The following is a 19584-nucleotide window of genomic DNA, read 5'->3' as shown; positions in this document are numbered from 1 at the left end:
TTCTTTCTCTTTTCATTATATCAGGTGTATTGATTGCCCTGTAAATTGTGGTAGTGGTACCAGGAATAAAAAAAATTAAGGAATTTTTAACTTTTCAATATTTGTGTAGTTCAGTTTTTCTACATTTTAGAACAGAAACTCTAACAAAATGCAGTTTGAAGGAGTTTCCTTCTGAGTTAACAGCAAAGAAGATCATTGTTAATTACTATTTGGTATGAATTTTGCTAAAGTTAATTGTAAAGAAACATCTGCTGACTTGCAGTTTAAGGGGAATCTATTCTCCCCATTTCCAAACCATAATATGAATGAGCGCTGACATGTGGAGAGAATAGATATTTGTATGTTTGAAATGTGTGTTTTAGATAAATAGGATTGGGTATTCAAATTAGCGCATTTGTGAATTTGATAGCACTAAGATTACCTTCAAATGAAAAAATCTCAAAAAATTCCTATTTGTTTTTTTGTGCATTTTCTTTCACAATGTGATCTTGATTTCAGTGTGTTAGATTTGCTGAGTCCGAGCTGTGTTTAGAACATCTCCGTTCTACATGTACCTTGGTCACATTCAAACTGCTGCCATCATTTTGGGGTGTAAATGATGTCTGCTGCCCTCTATTTAAATTCTGATAAAGGGTAGTGGATGTTTTCCCCCTCCCAGCTTAAAAACCATTGTTAACTTTTTAAAGATATAAGTCCACTAATCCTGCTTTGGAGCAAATTAATGAGTATTTGCTTTTGTTTTGTTTTCTTTTTAAACCACATGAGGCTCGTACATCTTGACTTGTTTTCCTTGGTTTAATTTCCACCCCCCCCCCCAAGATAAAATTTTCATAGCAAGAGAATAAAAACCATGCTACTGAACCCTTAACTGGCTGGCATGCTTTTCTGATTTTGCCCTATACATTTTGCTGAATAAACCAAGGTTAATTTAGGTATAATTGTCCAAAATAACTTAATGCAGCAGAAATGTAGCATAATTGCTTAATATAAGCTTCTCACTTCCCAAAGGCCTGAATTCCAAATTTGGATAGACTGGGTTCTTTCTTAAATTCCCAAAGAACACATTGTCATTCTTTATGTATATTTCAACCAAAATTGTGTTGGTGTGAGTTATCGATTTGTTTGGAAGACCATGATTGAGAAGAGTTATAAATAACAAGGTCACATGTGCAAAAACCAATGTTTACTGTTTTGCACCAGCTTGTGCTTAATATTTTATTCAAGCCCTAAGTATGTGCCCTGCTGTTATTCTTTCGTTGGTAGTTGAACATTGAATTCAAAATTTTTACTTGGTTTTAAAAGTCCTAAGCAAAACAAGCAATAAAAAAGGGAAATGGAGTGGGGGGGTTTGCTTTTGACACAACCACCCTAAAGAGTATATGAACAAAAACAAAATACAAATAAAAAATGTTAAAAGAGTATATGGACAAGATAAATATTTCATTAGGCACCTGCCAGATTGTCATAGTAATATAAAGTAGAAGAACAATACTGTCCTCCAGGGTGAAGAGCAGCCTTTGTTATAAACCCACATAGACCATACAATATTATTCAACTATAAAAAAAGAATAAAGTGCTGTTGCATGCTACAACCTGGAAAACCAGAGGCCAAGTGCAAGAAGCCAATCATAAAAGACCATATATTTTATGATCCATTTAGATGAAATATCCAGAATCAGCAAATCTGGAGAGACAGAAAGTAGATGAGTGGTTACCAGGGGTTGGAGAAAGGTGAGGAATAGGGAGTGACTGGGGATGGGTAAGGGGGCTTCTTTCTGTTGTGATACCGATGTGCTGGAATTAGATAGTGGAAACTCACAAGCAAGTTTGTGAATTACTCTAAATATTGCTGAAAATACATTTTGAACGGTGAAGCTCATGTTATATGAATCATGCTATCTCAAGAGAAGCTGCTATTTTTTTCTAAAGCATAGAATTACCTACCTAGGAATAAAGGTAATGAGAGGGTAGGGGAGCTTTAGGCATTTACTTGAGGTTAATCTGTTATGAGAACACTGCTGCCCACTTGTTTTTCTCACAGGTTTTTCAGAAATCAGTGTGTTCAGAAGCACTTACAGCCGGGGCTCCATCATATTCATAAACACTTGGACCAGAAGATTTTTCTGGCCAATGGGTCAAAGGCTATGCCAATGAAAGCCGGACCATGGAATATGATATTTTGGACCTTGAAGAGGGTAAGAGAAGTGTTTAATCATAGAGTACCTGAGTTTAAATTCTACTTGCCCTGTTGTGATCTGTCATGCTTCAAAGACCTGCTGGCATCAAGAGTGGAGAAGGGCCGATCCTGGTGGAAATGCAGTCCTCTTTATTCAGTGTTAAACACTAAAATTTTGCTGGGTGTGGTGGTGCACGCCTGTAATCCCAGCAGCTCAGCAAGCTGAGGCAGGAGGATCAGGAGTTCAAAGCCAGCCTCAGCAATTTAGCCAGGCCCTAAGAAACTCAGTAAGACCCTATCTCTAGATAAAATACAAAAAAAGGCTGGGGATGTGGCTCAGTGGTTGAGTACCCCTGAGTTCATTCCAAGAAAAAAAGAAAGAAAGTGAGAGGGAGAGGGAGAGGGAGAGGGAGGACTGGGGCTGGGCATAGTGGTGCATGCCTATAATCCCAGCAAGGTAAGAGGTTGAGGCAGGAGGATTGCAAGTCCAAGACCATTCTCAGAAATTTAGTGAAGCCCTAAGCAATTTAGTGAGATCCTGTCTCACTAAATATAATATTATATATATATATATATATATATATATATATATATATATATATATATATGTATATATATAAAATAAAATATAAAAAGGGCAGGGGGTGCTGGGGTTGTGGCTCAGTGGTAGAGCGTTGGTAGAGCGTTGGCCTAGCATATGTGAGGCCCTGGGTTCGAACCTCAGCACCACATAAAAACAAACAAATAAATAAAGGTATTTAAATAAAAGTTTTTTAAAAAAGGGGGCAGGGGATGTAGCTCCATGGTGAAGGGCCCCTGGGTTAAATCTATGGTATCAAAAATAGATAGATAGGGCTGGGGCTGTAGCTCAGTGGTAGAGCACTTGCCTTGAATGTGTGAGGCACTGGGTTCGATCCTCAGCACCACATAAAAATACATAAAATAAAGACATTGTGTACAACTACACCTGAAAAATAAATATTTAAAAAATAGATAGATAGATGCTAAAATTTCCTCAGGAAACAGCTCTGGATTCAGAATGAATGATGCATTCCTACATGCTCCAGGGCCTGGGAAATGACTTCATGTACCAGTTTTTGTGGCCAGTCTTGTGACTGCCTTTTCCACTACATGATAGATTACTCCTCCCATAGACTATTTCACCACCTTTCTTCCACCAGAAAACCTCACCTTTTTCCCCAACTTCTCCTCTTGCCCAGCTGTTCCTCCTCTACCTCACAGGGAAGTTATGCAGATGAGTCAGGACGCGCCCTTCTCTTGTGGTGAGACTGGGTGGAGTGAATGCCAGCTATGGTGACACAGAGGCCCTCACCTGGGCCTCCGCTTCTTGTCTGCCCACAGTGCATTCCTGTCCCACTCACCTGCACCTGCTTGCCCTCTTCCGAGACCTCACTAGAACTTTTAAGAAGGGGACATGCTGTCTGAGTCAGGTGGGTGATGCTTTGGCCTTGCCTACGTTGGCTTCTCTTTCTACCTGGTCTTCCTCCCCTCCCTCTGTGTCCTCTCACACCTGCATGTCATTTCCACCTGGGGTCAGGGAAGCAGAGAAGATTGTAGGGAGCGCTGATACATGTTTGGTTGGAAAATATAAAATATTTCCAGGTAGCAGGGAAAGTGAAAGAAGAGACTTAGTCAATCCTTCAAACCAAGGACAATGCGGTGCCAGTGCGTGTGGCTGTGAAGGTTCAGCTGGATCATCCTGCTTCTCTCCAAGAGCGGCCCTCCTCATTCACATTCACATGAATCCTTTCCTTAGAGGACCTACCCATCTGTTTTGTGCTGCTATCACAGAATGCCAGAGACTGTGTAATTTATAATGAACAGAAAGTTATTGGCTCACAGTTCTGGAAGCTGTGAAGTCCAAGATCAAGGTCACTGCACCTAGTGAGAGCCATCTTTTTTTTGGAGGAGGGGGTACTGGGGATTTAACTCAGGAACACTTGACCACTGAGCCACATCCCCAGCCCTATTTTATATTTTATTTAGAGTCAGGGTCTCACTGAGTTGCTTAGCACCTCGCTTTTTGCTGAGGCTGGCTTTGAACTCACCATCCTCCTGTCTCAGCCTCTCGAGCTGCTGGGGTTACAGGTGAGCACCACCGCGCCCGGTATAAATGAGGGCCTTCTCGCTGTCTCATCACAGGACAGAAGCACGAGGATGCAAGAGGAAGCCAAACTTGCCCTTGTATAAGGGCACCGATCCCAATAATAAGGGTAAAGCCCTCATGGATGAATCACTTCCTAAGGGTCCTACCTCTTAATGCTGTTAAAATGGCGATTAAATTTAACAAGAGTTTTGGAGGGGACAAGTATTCAAACCATACCGGTCCTCTAGAGACACCCTTAAAGTGTTCCCATTCCATTTTTCTTGCTGTCCCCTCCACCTGGAAAGTCTGGAATGTCTTCTCTCCCCTCTATCTCAAGCTGGCAAACTCCTGTGTATACATCAAGACCCAACTGAACCGTGTAGCCCTACCAACACTTTGTCAATCAGGTGGAGACTACAGATCTTGCTGAAGATAATGTTTTTAAGCACATAAAATAAAATATACACAGGTTACCAAAGAAACCATTTAAATTAAAGTAGTTATCAAAATGTAATACTCCTTAAATTTAAAAGATCAAAAAACTCACTAAGATCTACTGGTGGCCCTAATAACTATCATAATTTTATGGTAATAAATGCAAAGGCTATTTGAAGATCTTCTATGCTATGCATTACGATGGCCAACTCATCCTGGTTTGTCCATTACTTTCCCATTTTGGCACTGAAAATCCTTGTCCTGAGAACTCCTTTAGCCCCTAGCAAACTGGAAAAATTTGACACTCGACCTGTAATGTGGCATGAAAAATCTGTGATTCTAAGTGGCATTATAGTCACAAATGGCTTGTGACTGTGCATTCTTTTTTTGTGGTGTTGGGCATCGAACCCAGTGCCTCAGGCCTCATGCATGTTAGGCAAGTGCTTCTATCCCTGAGCTAAATGCCCAGAACTGCTGCTGATGTGATTGTGTTTTTCTGATCCACATTCATGTATTTTCCAAATTCTATCATGGACAACTGGCTTCCAGGTTAGGAACCCCTGCAACCACTGTCCCCTAACCTGTAAACTTTGCACTTAGATCTATGATAATTTTTCACTGTTGTCATTGTGTAAACAACATAACATCACTTCTCCATCAATTGCCTTTCTTATAAGGTCGTGGGGAGAATTTTTTAAAATCTACACAGGAGACCTGGCTTGTGGCTGGTCATTGTGACCCAAACAGTTCTCTTACAGTGGAATGGATATTGGTTTTGAACAACTTTGGAAAAGTGTTTGGCAGTTTTCACTAAAGATGAACAAATATCTCTCCTGCGATCCAGCATTTCCATTCCTGAGTATTTGCCCAAGAGAAATGAGAGCTTATATTCACCAAGAAACATGCACAGAATTTTCATAGCAACTGTGTTCACAATAGCCCCAAACTGGGAACAATTCCAACGTCTTCTATTCAAGAGGTGAATAATTAAGTAAATCCTGGTATATTTGCACAGCCATATACTACACCCAAATGAGAATTTTAAAATTGCATCCTAGACAACTATACTGGTGAATCTCATGAACAAAATGTTAACAAAAGAAGCCAGCCAGCCACAAATGGATACATATCACATGATTTCATTTGTATAAAATACAAAAGACAAGTGAGACTGGCCTGGATGGTAGAAGTCAATACAGTGGTTATCACTGAGCTTCTAAGGGTTGTGAATAATCTCCTGGTTAAATAAAAGTCTTGAGTTTATGAAAATATACTGAATTTTGTACTCATGGTGTGTTCATGTTCTGACGTGGAAATCTGCAATTCCAAGTGCCTTTTTTTTTCCATGCTGGGGATCAAACCCAGGCCTCAGGCATGCTAGGCAAACACTCTATCACTAAGCTACATCCCTGGCCCCAATAGGAGTATATAAAATTTTGGATCCCCAGTTCCCATCTCTTGTCAGATTCAGCCACTGCAACAACCACTAGCAAAAAGGGACTTCTTCCTGCACTTCCTGGCTCTGCAGCTGGGGCTGTAGTTTCCCCCACTAAATGCAACCCATCTGGAAGGTGCTTTGATTCCCCCACCCCCACAGCCAACACTATCCCAGACCCAACCTAGCACAAACCTCTTTGTTCTTTGCCAGTTGCTGTTACAGACATTGCTTTATTAGTCTTTGTGGCTTAATTAACATGCGAACACAGGTCCCTGTATTCAAAGCAGTTTTTAGACCTTACCTTACTTAGTTTATTTACAATAAACTTTCAGGGGAAGGATGTGGAAATCTGCAATTCCAAGTGCCAAGCAGCATTTGATCAGCTTTCATCCACACCAGCGGAGACAATGGCGGGGAAGCAGGCATGATACCCCATGCACAGAGGTGAAAATCAATTCTCAGTGTGAACTTAGGCCTCCCTCAGAGATGCCCAGGAAGTGCATCATTTATCATCTAAGGCAGAGGGTGCCTTCCATGAGACCTTGACGGCCAAAGCTGTCCCCTAATAGAGATAATTGATGTCACGCCAGACAGAGCATGGCAGGACAGGAATTAGCACTGGGTCTCTGGCTCCTGTCTGCTCCCTTCGCAGGACCCTGAAGGACTCCCCTGAGGATAAAAATCACCCTGGGTAATGAAGATGTCACTGCTCTGAGATAAGAGCTGTCCCCACTCACTGTTCCAGGTGACCTCATCCTGGGGGCCGCCTTTTGTTTTTGGACCTTTTCCTGCTTGTTTAGAGAGAGAAGACAAGCTGCAGATCCATTTATCAGGTTAATCATGTTCTTACAAATGTCAAATAGAATGAGAAAAGGCAATGGGGAGGCTGAATCAGGAATTGTTAAATGGTGGCAGCTGGCGTTCTTGAGGTGGGAGTCCGCCCTCTCCTGGGCCACTTCATTCTGGACACCCGACAGACCGCTCCATAAAACCGGAGCCTTCTCTTCTCTAAGCCAATGTCCTCCTTCACAAGCACACGGTGATGTCTGCCTTCCACCCTCCCTCTGAAGCCACCACAAGGCCCTCACCTCCCTCCCTTACTCACCTCCCGTTCCCCACACTCCACCCCTCCCTGCCTCACAGCCAACCAGGGCAGGGCAGAGGGCGCAGAGGAAATGGCTCTTGGGTGCCCACAGCCTTTGTTTCTCCAGGATGTGGTCACCCTGTGGGTTCATATCTTGCCTCTAGCTAGACAACTTTATGTCATGAAATATCAACTATCTCTGTGACAGACCTTCACTGTGTTGCCTGCGGGATTCTCTCTCTCTCTCTCTCTCTCTCTCTCTCTCTCTCTCTCTCAACCAACTGTGAAACTGTCACATTTATCCCATTAGATTTCCTCTTGCTGCTTCTCTATATCCCAACCTGCTGTGGTTTGGAGTGTTGGGCCTGACCCCTGGCACACAGCCTGCCTTGGTAGCTCTGAGCTATTTGCAGATTGGACAATATTGTCCTCATCCCTGTCACTGCTAAAGAGGAGACAAAGGGAATCTAGATGCATTTAGAGCTCACAGAAATGGAAGGAATGTGTTTCATCAGTACAGCACATGAGCAGCAACGGGATTCCTCAGATAACTACTGCAATAGGTTATGTGCCCAGTGCAATGGGAACCCATGTGGAAGTGTGTGACCATGTTTATGAAGAGAAGAGTGGACAACCTATAGAGGGAGGTGACACTTAAGTTCTGCACAAAGCAGTAATTAAAACTCGAAAAACATAAAAGCCGAATGTAGATATATTCTATGACCCAGCAAGTCCATTATCAAAAGTGCATGTTGAAGAGAAATACGGCCACCCAGAAGAATGGGCAAGAATGTTTCCAGCAACACTATTCACAAGAGCCCAAACTGGAAAACCCCCAAATGCCCATCAGTGGGAATGAATGATAAACTCAGGAACATTCTCATACCGGAATGAACCGCATAGAAGGTGAGTGGATCTTGAAGATATAAATCTGAGCAAAAAACAGACACAAAGATTACGTTCTATATTAATCTATTTATATAAAGTAAAAAAAAAATCAATCTGTTGTGTTGGAATCAGAACTATAATCAGTATAGGGAAGGGGCTAGTGACCTGAAGGAGCCAGGAGCAGGCTTGGAGAAAGCTATAGTGCTCAGTTACCGCATTTTATTGCTGAGCCACATCTCCATCCCTTTTTTGCTTTTTATTTTAACATAGGGTCTCAGTAAGAGGCTAAGGCTAGCCTCGAACTTGCAATCCTCCTGCCTCCCAAGTCGCTGGGATTACAGGCATGAGCAGGTTCAGTTTCTTAATCTGAATGCAGGATGCACTTTGTATTCAGTTTGTAAAAATGTGTAATATTTTATATTTTATATCTGTGCATTTAGAATGCATGCACATTTCTGTGTGGATATTGTCCTAACACCTCAAGGGAAAAAAAATGAGTATATCTATCATCTTAATTTGATTGAAGAGCTATAACAAAACACCACAAGATGGGTGGCGTATAAACAACACGAGCTTATTTCTCATAGTTCTGGAGGCTGGGAAGTTCAAGATCAAGATGCTAGCAGACTCCATGTCTGGTGAGGGCCTTCTCCTGGTTCACAGATGACTGTCTTTTGTTTGTCTCGCATGACAGAAAGGACAAGGGAGCTCTCTCAGACTCCTTTTGTGAAGACACTATCATGATCACCTTCTCCTTTTTAGGGAGTAGGGGTACTGGGGATCGAACCCAGGGCCCTTTACCACTGAGCTACATCCCCAGCCCTTTTTTATTCTTTATTTTAAGGCAGGGTCTTGCTTAGTTGCTGAAGCTGGCCTCGAACTTGCAATCCTTCTGTCTCCGTCTCCTGAGTCACTGGGATTACTGGTGTGCACAGCCAGGCCTGGCCCAAATGCCCGCCTAATACAACCACCTTGAGGGCTAGGATTTCAGCATATGAATTATAGGGGGACACAAACATTCAGACCATAGCAGCCGTTTAGACCACTATACGTCTAATATTCTATTAGACCTTTCTGTTATTTCTCTATCATTAGACCATGAGCTCCTATGGCAACAGAACAAGTTCAATAAGTGATTTTCCCACAAGGAAACCTGCTTGGGTACATTGATTCCACATGGGAGGTAGCGTCCTAACACTTTATTTGTGTGTAAGTGCTTTCAAAGCCAGAAATTACAATCCCCCTGGCTCTGGCCTCTCCATTCATATGAAGAAGCCAATGTCCCCATGTGAATTCCTGGCTGTTCATTTTCACAGACAGGATAGCCAGGTGGTACTGGAGCAGCTTGGCATTCTCTGCATATGTATCGGTTTTCTTGCCTCCTTGGCACTCCCAGAGCTCCTCCCTTCTTCTTGAGCATTCCCTCAATCTTCCACACTCCTCTTTGCCTCTGAGAACAGCCTTTGTTTACGAACAAGAGGAATCTGCAGCCTCATCAGCTCCAAACCAAACTCCCACCATTCTCTGGACAAAGCCCTGCTCAGAAAAGCAATAGAAAGTGAGGGTGAGAAGGCTGGAGATAATGGTGTCTAGTGGGACCAGCAGGGTGCACAGGACACCAAGTTCAGAATGAAGCCATGGGCCTGCTGGGGCTGCACTGCCTGCTTGGTGTCTGGCTGAGTGACTTGGGTCTATCTGGACCTGTAACCTTGAAGTGCAAAGGAGCTAGACTAGATGATTCTGGGTCCTTTCCAGCTCTGAACACATCAAGCAAGTCCTAATCATGATGCTAAGCATGTACATATTGAACAAAATTGCCAGGTATGGTTGCACACACCTGTAATTCCAGCAAATCAGGAGCTGAGGCAGGAGGATCACAAATTGGAGGCCTATCTGAGCAATTTAGCAAAACTCCGTCTGAAAATAAAATAAATAAATAAAAATAAAAAGGACTGGGGGTGTGTCTCAATGGTGAAGCAACACTGAGTTCAATCTCAAGTACCAATAATAATAATAATAATAATAATTTTACTGGCACCAGTTTCTGGGGGATGAACTATTAGATTTCTTTTTCCTTCTCCTCTGCATTTTGCAAATAAGGAAGGATGAGATGGATTACACTACCAATGAGTTTGTGTTTTATGTGTTCACAAACACAAAAAGCACATGACTCTAAAACAAAATAAAAACATCTCTTTAAGGGGAGAGATTGAAATAATTTTTAAAACTAAAAGCAGACAAGAAAGAAAGGCCCAGATGGAGGCCCCAAATCCATCTGGAGCTCAGAAGCTCTGCAGGGCAGCATTAGCTCGGAGGTTTCCCACCCCTAGGCTGCAGTCCTTGTAAACTCCTCTGGCGCCATCTGCTGACCATCCCAGAAACAACATTTTACTTTGATTTGCAGCAGAGCTTTGAAGGGAATGAGTCAATGGGGTCCATTCAGGATCAAGATTGCATTATATTTGCAGGCAAATGTTACCAAAATTCACTTTTGATTTTACCTTGCAGAAATGATCAGAACAGGGACATCTGAGCAAGTTCTTTCTGTATAACACCCTGAGATAGTCATTAAAATAACTGATCCTCATGCCACATAAAGCCCCAAGAAAGGTTCCAGCTCCCTTCCCCACTGTACCCGGCATCAAGCACTCCAGGGACCTCACTCTTGGTCCTCACCTTCTGTGTACAGGGTTGGTTTCCATCTGGCTCTAGCTCTACCTCCTGGGTTCCCACAGATGGGTAATTTGTTGGCCTTTGGGCTCAATTCAAGGATTCCTACATGGCCCCAAGCAACCCAAAGTGCTGGAAGTCCTCCTTTGTCCCTCCGCCCATTCATTAGTCTTGCTTTCCCACCTACCCTTTGAAAAATGAAGCTCCCTTTCCACACTTGTGGAACCTTCTTTCTGAACTGACCACAGGCACTGCTTGGAAGAGACCCCTCTGCTGTCAGAGGCTGGTCTGGTCTTTAGGGGAAGGACAGTAGACATGCCCCCTATGCTGAAGATATTTATGGAAAGCTTTTGGGATGCTCTACTACTAAGTTACATCCCCAGTCCTTTTTATTTTTTATTCTGAGACAGTTTCACTAAGTGGCCCAGACAGGGCTTGAACGTGCGATCCTCCTGCCTCAGCCTTCCTAGGGTCCACTGAGTTGAAAAAGCAAATTCCAGCTCTAAAGGCATCTCTCAGGTCTTGCTGAGCACCAAGATCTTCCCGTGTTTCCTATCAGTCCAGGGTAATGAGAAGGTCCATCCTTCTCAGGATGAAGGAGTGGCCCAGCAGCCCCTGATTGGTCCTACCAGGGAGGGAAGGGCTGCCATATTTGGAGGGCAGCAGAGAAGCCACCCCCCTCCCCACAGCTTCTATATAGCTGGGCGCGCCTGGCTGCTGGCCGGTGAGCTGGAGGACTGCATAGCTCCAGCCTGTGGCTCCAGAAGCACACTCAGAGCAGACATCCAAGGTACGTGGGGAGGCATTTCCGGGATCAGGGTTGCTCATTCTAATCCGATCTCTAACCCAGACTAAAATCTTGTAGTGACCTCTTTACTCCCTAATCCCAAGATGGGTCCCCAGTCAGGGGACACCTGTTCATTCATCACTGGCCTTGCATTTCTGTGCTTCGATGTTATAATAAAATGCTACTTTAGGGTTGGCTGGTTGAGATTTTGTTTTCTGCCTTTAAACCCTTGCCTATAAAAGCAAAGTTTTGTTGTTGTTGTTGTTTTGAGAACTCTTATTATATTATTTTTCTTATTTAAGATTTTTCCTACCAAGAGGTAGAAGCTGATGATGATGTGAGTGTGGCCCCCCTATTTAGGAGCCTAATTAATGCTTCTTCACACTGGGGATCTCTTTGGAGAAAGCCAGTCTGAGTTCACTGCGGTTAGTGGCAGAAAGGAATGGGTGCTCATGCAAGGATGGGTAGTGAAGGCACTTTGCAGAGATGAATGACTGGGTGAGCTCACAGGCTGCATTTTTCCTTTTACTTTTTCTTTTTTCTTTTTTTTTTTTAACAGAACCAGTGTCACACCAGAGTTGAAGTTTTAACAGAGGAGAATGAATCCCTTTAGGGTACTGTGGGAGTGGTAGAGGGTATGATAGGCGCTGTGCAAGCTTCCTCTGCCCCCTCCAGCTCTGACTCTCTGTGGACTCACTACTGTGAGTCCTAGAAGACAGCTCCGGCACGCCTCCTATAGGAACTCCTATAGGAACCCTCCCCTGTCCCTGGGTCACACGACAAAGGTCCAGGTGCCAGAATGCCCAGCCAGCTGGACTTGGGAGGTGGCTTTTCACAATAACTTGTAGTTTCAGAAGCCACATGTGACAAGCTACCAGGATTAGATCTGGAGTAGGGGGAATATTCTGACCTCAGCAGCCCCATGGATGCCCTGGGGCCACCTTGACCCAGGATCCCTGTGCTGTTCCCCCAGACCCTCCTAACCTCACCTTCAACTCATTTCCCTCAAAATTCCTCAAGAGCCAAGTTCTTCAGCTTACATCCTGCCCAACAGCATAAAACGTGAGCAACACCTCCCTCTTGAAGGGCAGTGGGGCACGGCTAGTGGCATGGGGAGTTAGCACCAGATGGAGCTAAGTTCAAATCTGCCACCTCTTACTGTGCAGCTTTGGGCCAATTCCTTTACTTCTCTGAATCCCAGAACAATTTTTTTCTCTTGGTAGTGGGAATTGAACCCAAACACTCATGGATGCTAGACAAGTGCTCTCCTACTGAGCTACATCCTCAGCCCTTTAAAACTTTTTTTTTCTTTTGTAATTTAGAGACAGCGTCTCACTAAGTTACCCAGGTTTGATTTGAATTTGTGACCCTCCTGCTTTAACTTCCCTAGTAGCTGGGATTATAGACATGCACCACTACAACTAGCTACTCATACTTTTATAAAATAAGAATAATAATGTAGCCATCCCATGTAAGGATTACCTTAGGCAATATCACAGAAGGGCTTAACAGTAGTGCAATAAAGCTAGAAGGATGATCAGGGGCACATTGTCCCCTGGGGTGAGATTGACAAAGATACGTCTAGTACATTTTCATCTCTTGACTTAGGGAGTGGCTGAGATGCCTTAACTATGTTTCTACCCTTCTCCTCCTCCTCCTCCTCCTCCTCCCCCTCCTCCTCTCATTACATAAAGCCTTTTAATATCAGCAACCCCAGATGTTCTTAGAATGGAGGCAGAATGTGCCTGAGACAGTGCAATTTAGAGCAATGGAGAATAAAGAAGTAAGATTAAAATTATAGTCTATGACCAGAAGCATTTGATTCCAACTATTTATTTATTTATTTATTTACTGCAGGGCACAATACCTTTATTTTATTTATTTATCTGTAGTACTGAGGATGGAACCCAGGGCCTCACATGCTAGGTGAGCACTCTACCACTGAGCCCACAAACCCAGCCCTGATTCCAACTCTTTTACCTGCCAGGGACCTCTTGATTCGAAAGTCTTGGAGATAACCAAAGAAACCCTATATGCCTTGCACCATAGCTCATTTATTTTCCCATGCATATTCAAAGGCTTTATAATTGCCAGTTGCAGCTTCTTATCTGCCTGAGAAAGTCAAGATCAACTCTATCCCTGAGCCGATAGAATTCCCAGCAAAAGCAAAGAAACCTGATATCTGAGTGGACTCTGTGCAGCCCAAGCATGGGAATATCATAGTGCTTCTGGGGAAATGTAAATGGTCCAAGGATGCCATTCATTTGCTTAAAATCTGCTGCTCCAGGCCTGGTGGCATATGCCTGTAATCCCAGCTACTCGGGAGGCCGAAGGAGGAGGGTCACAAGTTTGAGGCCAGCCTAGGCAACGTAGACCCTGTCTTAAATTTAAAAAAAAAAGAAAGAAAGAAAGGAAAGAAGAAAGGAAGGAAGGAAGAAAGAAAGAAAGAAAGAAAGAAAGAAAGAAAGAGCGGGCTGAGAGGGTATAACTTAGTGATAGTACCCCCTGGGTGCTATGCCAAAAAAAAAAAAAAAAAAAAAAAAAGTCTGCTGCACTTGGAAGAGTGGAGGGAAGGCTGGGAAGCCCAATGGGGAGAGTTAACTGCTCTGGCCATTTCTCCTGCAGATTCTGACACAATGAAGAAGCACCTGGGCACATGCGGGTTGGCTATTGTCTGCGTCCTGCTCTTCAACCATCTCTCCGCCATCAAGGCGAGGGGCATCAAGCACAGAATCAAGTGGAACCGGAAGTCTGTGCCCAGCACCGTCCAGATCACAGAAGCCCAGGTAGCCCAGAACCCCCCAGGAGCCTTCATCAAGCAAGGCCGAAAGCTCCACATCGACTTCGGAGCTGAGGGCAACAAGTACTACGAGGCCAACTACTGGCAGTTCCCCGACGGGATCTACTACGACGGCTGCTCCGAAGCCAACGTGACCAAGGAGGTGTTCATCGCCAAGTGCATCAATGCTACCCAGGCAGCAAACCAGGCCGAGTTTTCCCGGGAGAAACAGGACAATAAGCTTCACCAGCGGGTCCTGTGGCGGCTGATCAAAGAGCTCTGCTCAGTCAAGCACTGCGACTTCTGGTTGGAAGGGGGAGCCGGATTCCATCTTTCCGTGGACCAGCCATTGATGCTCTGCCTGCTGGTCTTCATTTGGCTCATCGTGAAATAATCCTGGAAGGAGACTGGTGGCCATAGAGGTGAGCCGGTGAGCAGACTATGGAGACAGGTACCCCAGTCCTCCCCCAACCCCACACCCTCATGTGTCTTGAAGGTACCAAAGAGAAGTGATTCATCAGCGCTTCAAATATCACTCCTAAGTGTTCACCTGTATTTGTATGGGATAAGCTTGTGTCTGTGTGTCCATTTTCCGCCTGCTCTGTGGCGGCTGGGGGCGTGTTTGGCTCATTATACATTCTCAGCTCCCAGTGGAGGGTCTGGTACACCACCTTAGGCAACTGGTGAATCAATCCAAGAATTCATCAGGAACTGTGCTCAGTACTTCACCATACCTCCCACAACTCTTTAAAGAGTTAGATGTTGTTCCTCTTTTACAGATGAGGAGACCAAAGCTCAAAGAAGTGAAGCTCACCCAGAGTCACAATGCTGGAAAGTGGCAGAGTCAGGAATCAACCATAGCCTGTCTAATCTCAGGTTTTCTGTGCTGTCCAATCCCACAGATGTCTCATGATCGCTTTGTGGTTTGCAAAGCCTAAATCCAACCTTGTTTCTCTAATGAAACTGTGAAAGCTCCACTTTTAGAAATAAATGGGAAAACCTGAGCCTGCCACTGTGAACTTTGATACATGGAAGTTTAGTTGAATCCTCCTACGGAAACTAAAATATAATAAAGGAATTAAACTAAAATAGAAATAAAAGTAAACAAAGGCCTACAAATCAGAAAATATTTCCTACCCAATTCCCAGAACAGACCAGTTTTATAGTAGGGTATGTATAACAGTTGTATAGTGTCTATACACAAAATGGGTAAGATTCTTTTTCACAAAAAGGGTAAGTGACTGCTGTTCCCATCCCTACAATAGTCTGTGCATTTACAAAAGAAAATGTTTAAATGACACATTTGCTTCTAATGTTTCCCCTAGTCTTAGGTGCATGTTCTTATGTAAACTCATATGAACATCTTTAAATACATTCCCTTTATTGGAGAGTGAAATTGACCAAAGTATGCTGTAACAAATGTGCCACAATGAGACCCACCATTCTATATAATTAATATGCACCAATAAAAATTTTAGTAAAAAAAATACGTATAGTCGGGTTCCCTGATACACACCTATAATCCCAGCAATACTGAAAGCTGAGTCAAGAAGATCACAAGTTCAAGGCTAGCCTAGGCAATTTAGGGAGACCCTGGCTCAAAATAAAAAATAAAAAGGGCAGGGGATGTGGCTCAGTGGTAGAGCACCTCTGGGTTCAATACCCAGTAACTCCCCCACACACACACACAAAAAAACCCTTACATATATGTAAATATGTCTACACACATACACACACACCCTTATATAATGCTTTCCACAATCTCTATTATTCTTTTTAACACTTTAGAAGGGCCATAATCTCTGTAAATTAATAATCACTATAAAATATCATTATTTGCCAAAAAAGGCTTTTTTAAAAACTATTTCTTTAGGGAGCCCCAATGAAGAACTCATATCCACCCTAAGCAAGAGTTGATGCACCTCCTTACTAGTTTAAAAAAATATGAATATCTTTTAAATAAAAAGTAATGAATCTAATGTTCCAAGATGCTCCCACAGGCCCTCTGGGGACTCTCAGAGAACTCTAGGAGTTGTTGAGCCATAACTGGAGATAACAGCTACTGAATATTATCAGTTCTCTTTTAAAGAACATCTGTAAGGGGAGGAACGTGCATCACCAGACAATTTATCTTGGGTTTTTCAGCACATGAGTGTTGAGAACGGTACTTCTTGTGCTGAGTCCCCACTGTTATCCGTTCTTCTCAAGGATACATTTGGGAGGTTTTTACATGAAATATGGGAGACAGACTTGCAGGGAGGGGAAGACCAGAGAAGCAAATCAGCGTTCTACCCGCTCTTTCAATCAGGACAGCCCTCTACTCAAATAATGCAGAGGAGCCAACCTGGGGTGCGGTTCCTGCTGCTGCTGGCTCCACTCACTTGCACCCATTCTAGATCCAGAGAGCAAGAAAAAAGCACAGAACACACAGAGGTTATTTCTTGCATTCCAATTTTTTTAACACTAACAGTGGCAATAAAGAAAGAAAAAGTAGAGGGATGTTGATGACCTTTGAACTCCCGGGTCCAATTTTAATTACAAGGGCACACACAGCCACTTTAGCAAATGACTCCATTTCTGATGGGAAAATGCTTGGGCTGTGAGGGAGTCTGTTCCCTGTGATGGTTGTCTTTTCTCATTTCATTAATGATCCCACAAATCAGATATAAGTGGTGCATGAAGTGCCTTGGTACATGGTGATTTGAATGTGAAATTTGCTTATGGAGTTTTGTAATGGGAACCATATGTACTTGAACGTCTTTGGACTTCCTGAGACTGGCTTTTCAATTTGGCCAAGGGTTATCAGGAGCCTCCGTGTGCATAAGACATTGTAGGCTTCTCAGTTATCCTCAGTTATTTTCCAACATGAATAATGTCACCAGCTATTGTTTTCTGGGTTCTTCCAGGTGTTGACTTTTTTAAAATATAAGCTTATCATAAAAGTGGCATTCAAATTACAACAGAAATCCAAAACAACAACAACAAAAAAATGACTACAACTCCAACTTCTAATTAAGCCAGTGTTTTTATGTCCCTTGTAATCTCCTACTCTAACCATTTGCATATAGAAATGTACATATTTGTGATACTGATATCCAGATGAACGTCCACCTTCTAAATTTTTACTTAACTTCACTCAATGCTTCTTTTTTTCAATATTCCTATGAGTTTTGTTTTCTCATTTCACCATCCCTAACCCCTCCTTATACCCTGGGGTGTAGCCTCCACCCCTTTTCTGTGCTCAGATATATAAGCAAGGATTTGTTTTTTGTCTCATGCCTTTCAAAAATACTATAACTGTACATATAGTTTTCATTTGTCTGAAATTTCCCTTCCTATCTTAACATGGCATCCTGATACTCTCTGGGTCAACAACTAACTGTTAGCAGGTTTAACCTGTCCTTTTAGATTGCTGTATAATCTTCTACACAACCGTGTACTGTGGCTGATTAAGTCATTTCCTTGTTGGTGAAGCTTCAGATTGTTTCCTGGTTTTCTGCCACTGCAAACAATAAATGTCCTAATGAATACAACCTGGCAGTCTGGTGCTTTTATTTATGCAGGATTGATTTACAGAATTTCTTGAACAAAGCCTGTGTGTAATTTGGACTTTACCAGACATGACCGCAATGTTTCCATATATTTGGAGAACTCCCATTTCCACCAGAAGCATATGGCATTAACTTGGAAGGGTTTCTACGTCATTTAAGTATAAGAAGCCACCTTTTCCACAGATACTGCTTGTGAATCTTGTTTTTAAAGGACACACCTAAAGCTTCCTAAGTTACTCTGATCCTAGTGGTCATTGGAAATATCCTAAAACTGTTAACATTCCTCATTCTAAAAGGAAAACATCTGAAGAGAAGCCTGCACATCAGACAGCATGTTGGCTTTCTGCTAAGAGGAGGGTGGGTCTGTACATCTCCATATTTCCCCAAAACCGAGGGGCCTAGGGGAAGGTTGGTCCCTGGCCTTTTGACAAATTTATAGTAAAATTGCACTTGCAAGTGTCTGCAGTTCAGTGAGAATGACTTCTAGATCAAGGCTCAAGGAAATGGGCATCAAGCCCACTATCAAGATAGCCCACATTCTCTTTGGAGGTTGGGTAGATGATCAGATCTCCCCAGACCCCCTCATGCCCCACTTGGCCTAGGCTGTGCCTGACGACATTGAGAAACTCCACCCTCTGGGTCTGTGTGGTATGTCCTGGGTAGTGGCCATACATTTGTCTTGAGCTGCCCACACACCGACCTTGAGCTGTCTAATAGCCAGTAACTGGCTTAGGGGAGTGGCCCATTGAGCCAGGACCCCAAGCTCTACTTCCTACCTGTGATGTGGTTACATCTCACTCTCAGCCCCCCACAATGCTTCTCCTCACTCCTTCTTCACGGCTGGACAGGGAGGCCCTAAGGTGCCCATCTGTTCCTGCATGGTACATTTTTCAGTCCTCTACTGAAACAATGACAATAGGACCCACATGGTTGCAGACAGGCAGCATGGTGGCAGGCCACACCCTCCGGGAGAGTGACTGTGTAAATTTGCACTGATGTGGCATCACGATGAGTTGCAGTGTCCCCTCCTGGATGCTCCGACACCACTGCATTGAAGAGCAGCCCTGTGGCCAGGTCAGACTCCGACCAGAGGTTTGCCCTCCTGACTCAAGCCATGAGTCACAGGCAAGCACAGGACTCGTCCTCCTCACTGCTGGCAGGAAACCCATTTCAGCTGGGCACCCAGATTCCCTGGTGGAAAGCAAAGGAGCCAAGTGCCATGCTTCTGGGAATGTGTGACCGTGGGAAATGGGAGCTAATCAGCTGCTCCCTGCACAATGGGAATAAACGTGTCTTTGAGACACCTCTATTTCAGGGCCATGCAAGGCCCGTCCTGAGATAACAAGACTCAGCTGTTTCCATTGGTGAAGGGGAGTCTTTGCCTGGGCTAGGGACTCTAGGGGGTCTCACCAGGGAGGACTGAGATCCTGCCCACTAGATACCAAAGCCCTGAGATCTCCTTCTCACAATGAGCGCCAGAACACAGGTAGAGGATGGAAGGGTGATTTGCTGGCATTGTGTGAGAAGTCTCCGGATGAAATAAACCCCACACGCTGACCTTCTGTCTAAAGGGACTTTCCCGGTCAGCACAAAAGCTAACCCCCACCCCCTGCAACTGCTCATCCTCTGATTCTTAAGAGTCATTGCCTCTCCCAGGTTTCCTTTCCTG

General features: G+C 43.7%; 1 protein-coding gene across 2 annotated transcripts; it reads left to right on the top strand.

Annotated features, from left to right (window-relative positions):
- Positions 1-11487: 11487 nt before the first annotated feature.
- Prnd (prion like protein doppel) lies at positions 11488-17897 on the top strand. 2 transcript variants are annotated; one of them, XM_046433909.2, is made up of 3 exons: positions 11488-11588; positions 14211-14786; positions 15144-17897. In XM_046433909.2, exon 2 carries the CDS (start codon positions 14222-14224, stop codon positions 14756-14758), a length of 537 nt encoding a protein of 178 aa, XP_046289865.1. In that variant the 5' UTR covers positions 11488-11588; positions 14211-14221; the 3' UTR covers positions 14759-14786; positions 15144-17897. The 2 variants fall into 2 exon arrangements, with proteins under 2 accessions (XP_046289865.1, XP_046289864.1); XM_046433908.2 differs by having other exon boundaries at positions 14211-17897.
- The last annotated feature ends 1687 nt before the right edge of the window (positions 17898-19584 follow it).

This window comes from Marmota monax, unplaced genomic scaffold, assembly GCF_021218885.2.
Source record: "Marmota monax isolate L192 unplaced genomic scaffold, Marmota_monax_Labrador192_F-V1.1 WCK01_AAM20220418_F8-fsc00014, whole genome shotgun sequence".
NCBI classification, from domain to species: Eukaryota; Metazoa; Chordata; class Mammalia; order Rodentia; family Sciuridae; genus Marmota; species Marmota monax.
Note: the sequence above shows the minus strand (reverse complement) of the source record. Positions and strands in the feature narration are given on the sequence as shown.

Excerpts from the sequence above, each read along its gene's own strand:
- Prnd (XM_046433909.2), top strand. The coding sequence starts at position 14,222 with ATGAAGAAGCACCTGGGCACATGCGGGTTGGCTATTGTCTGCGTCCTG.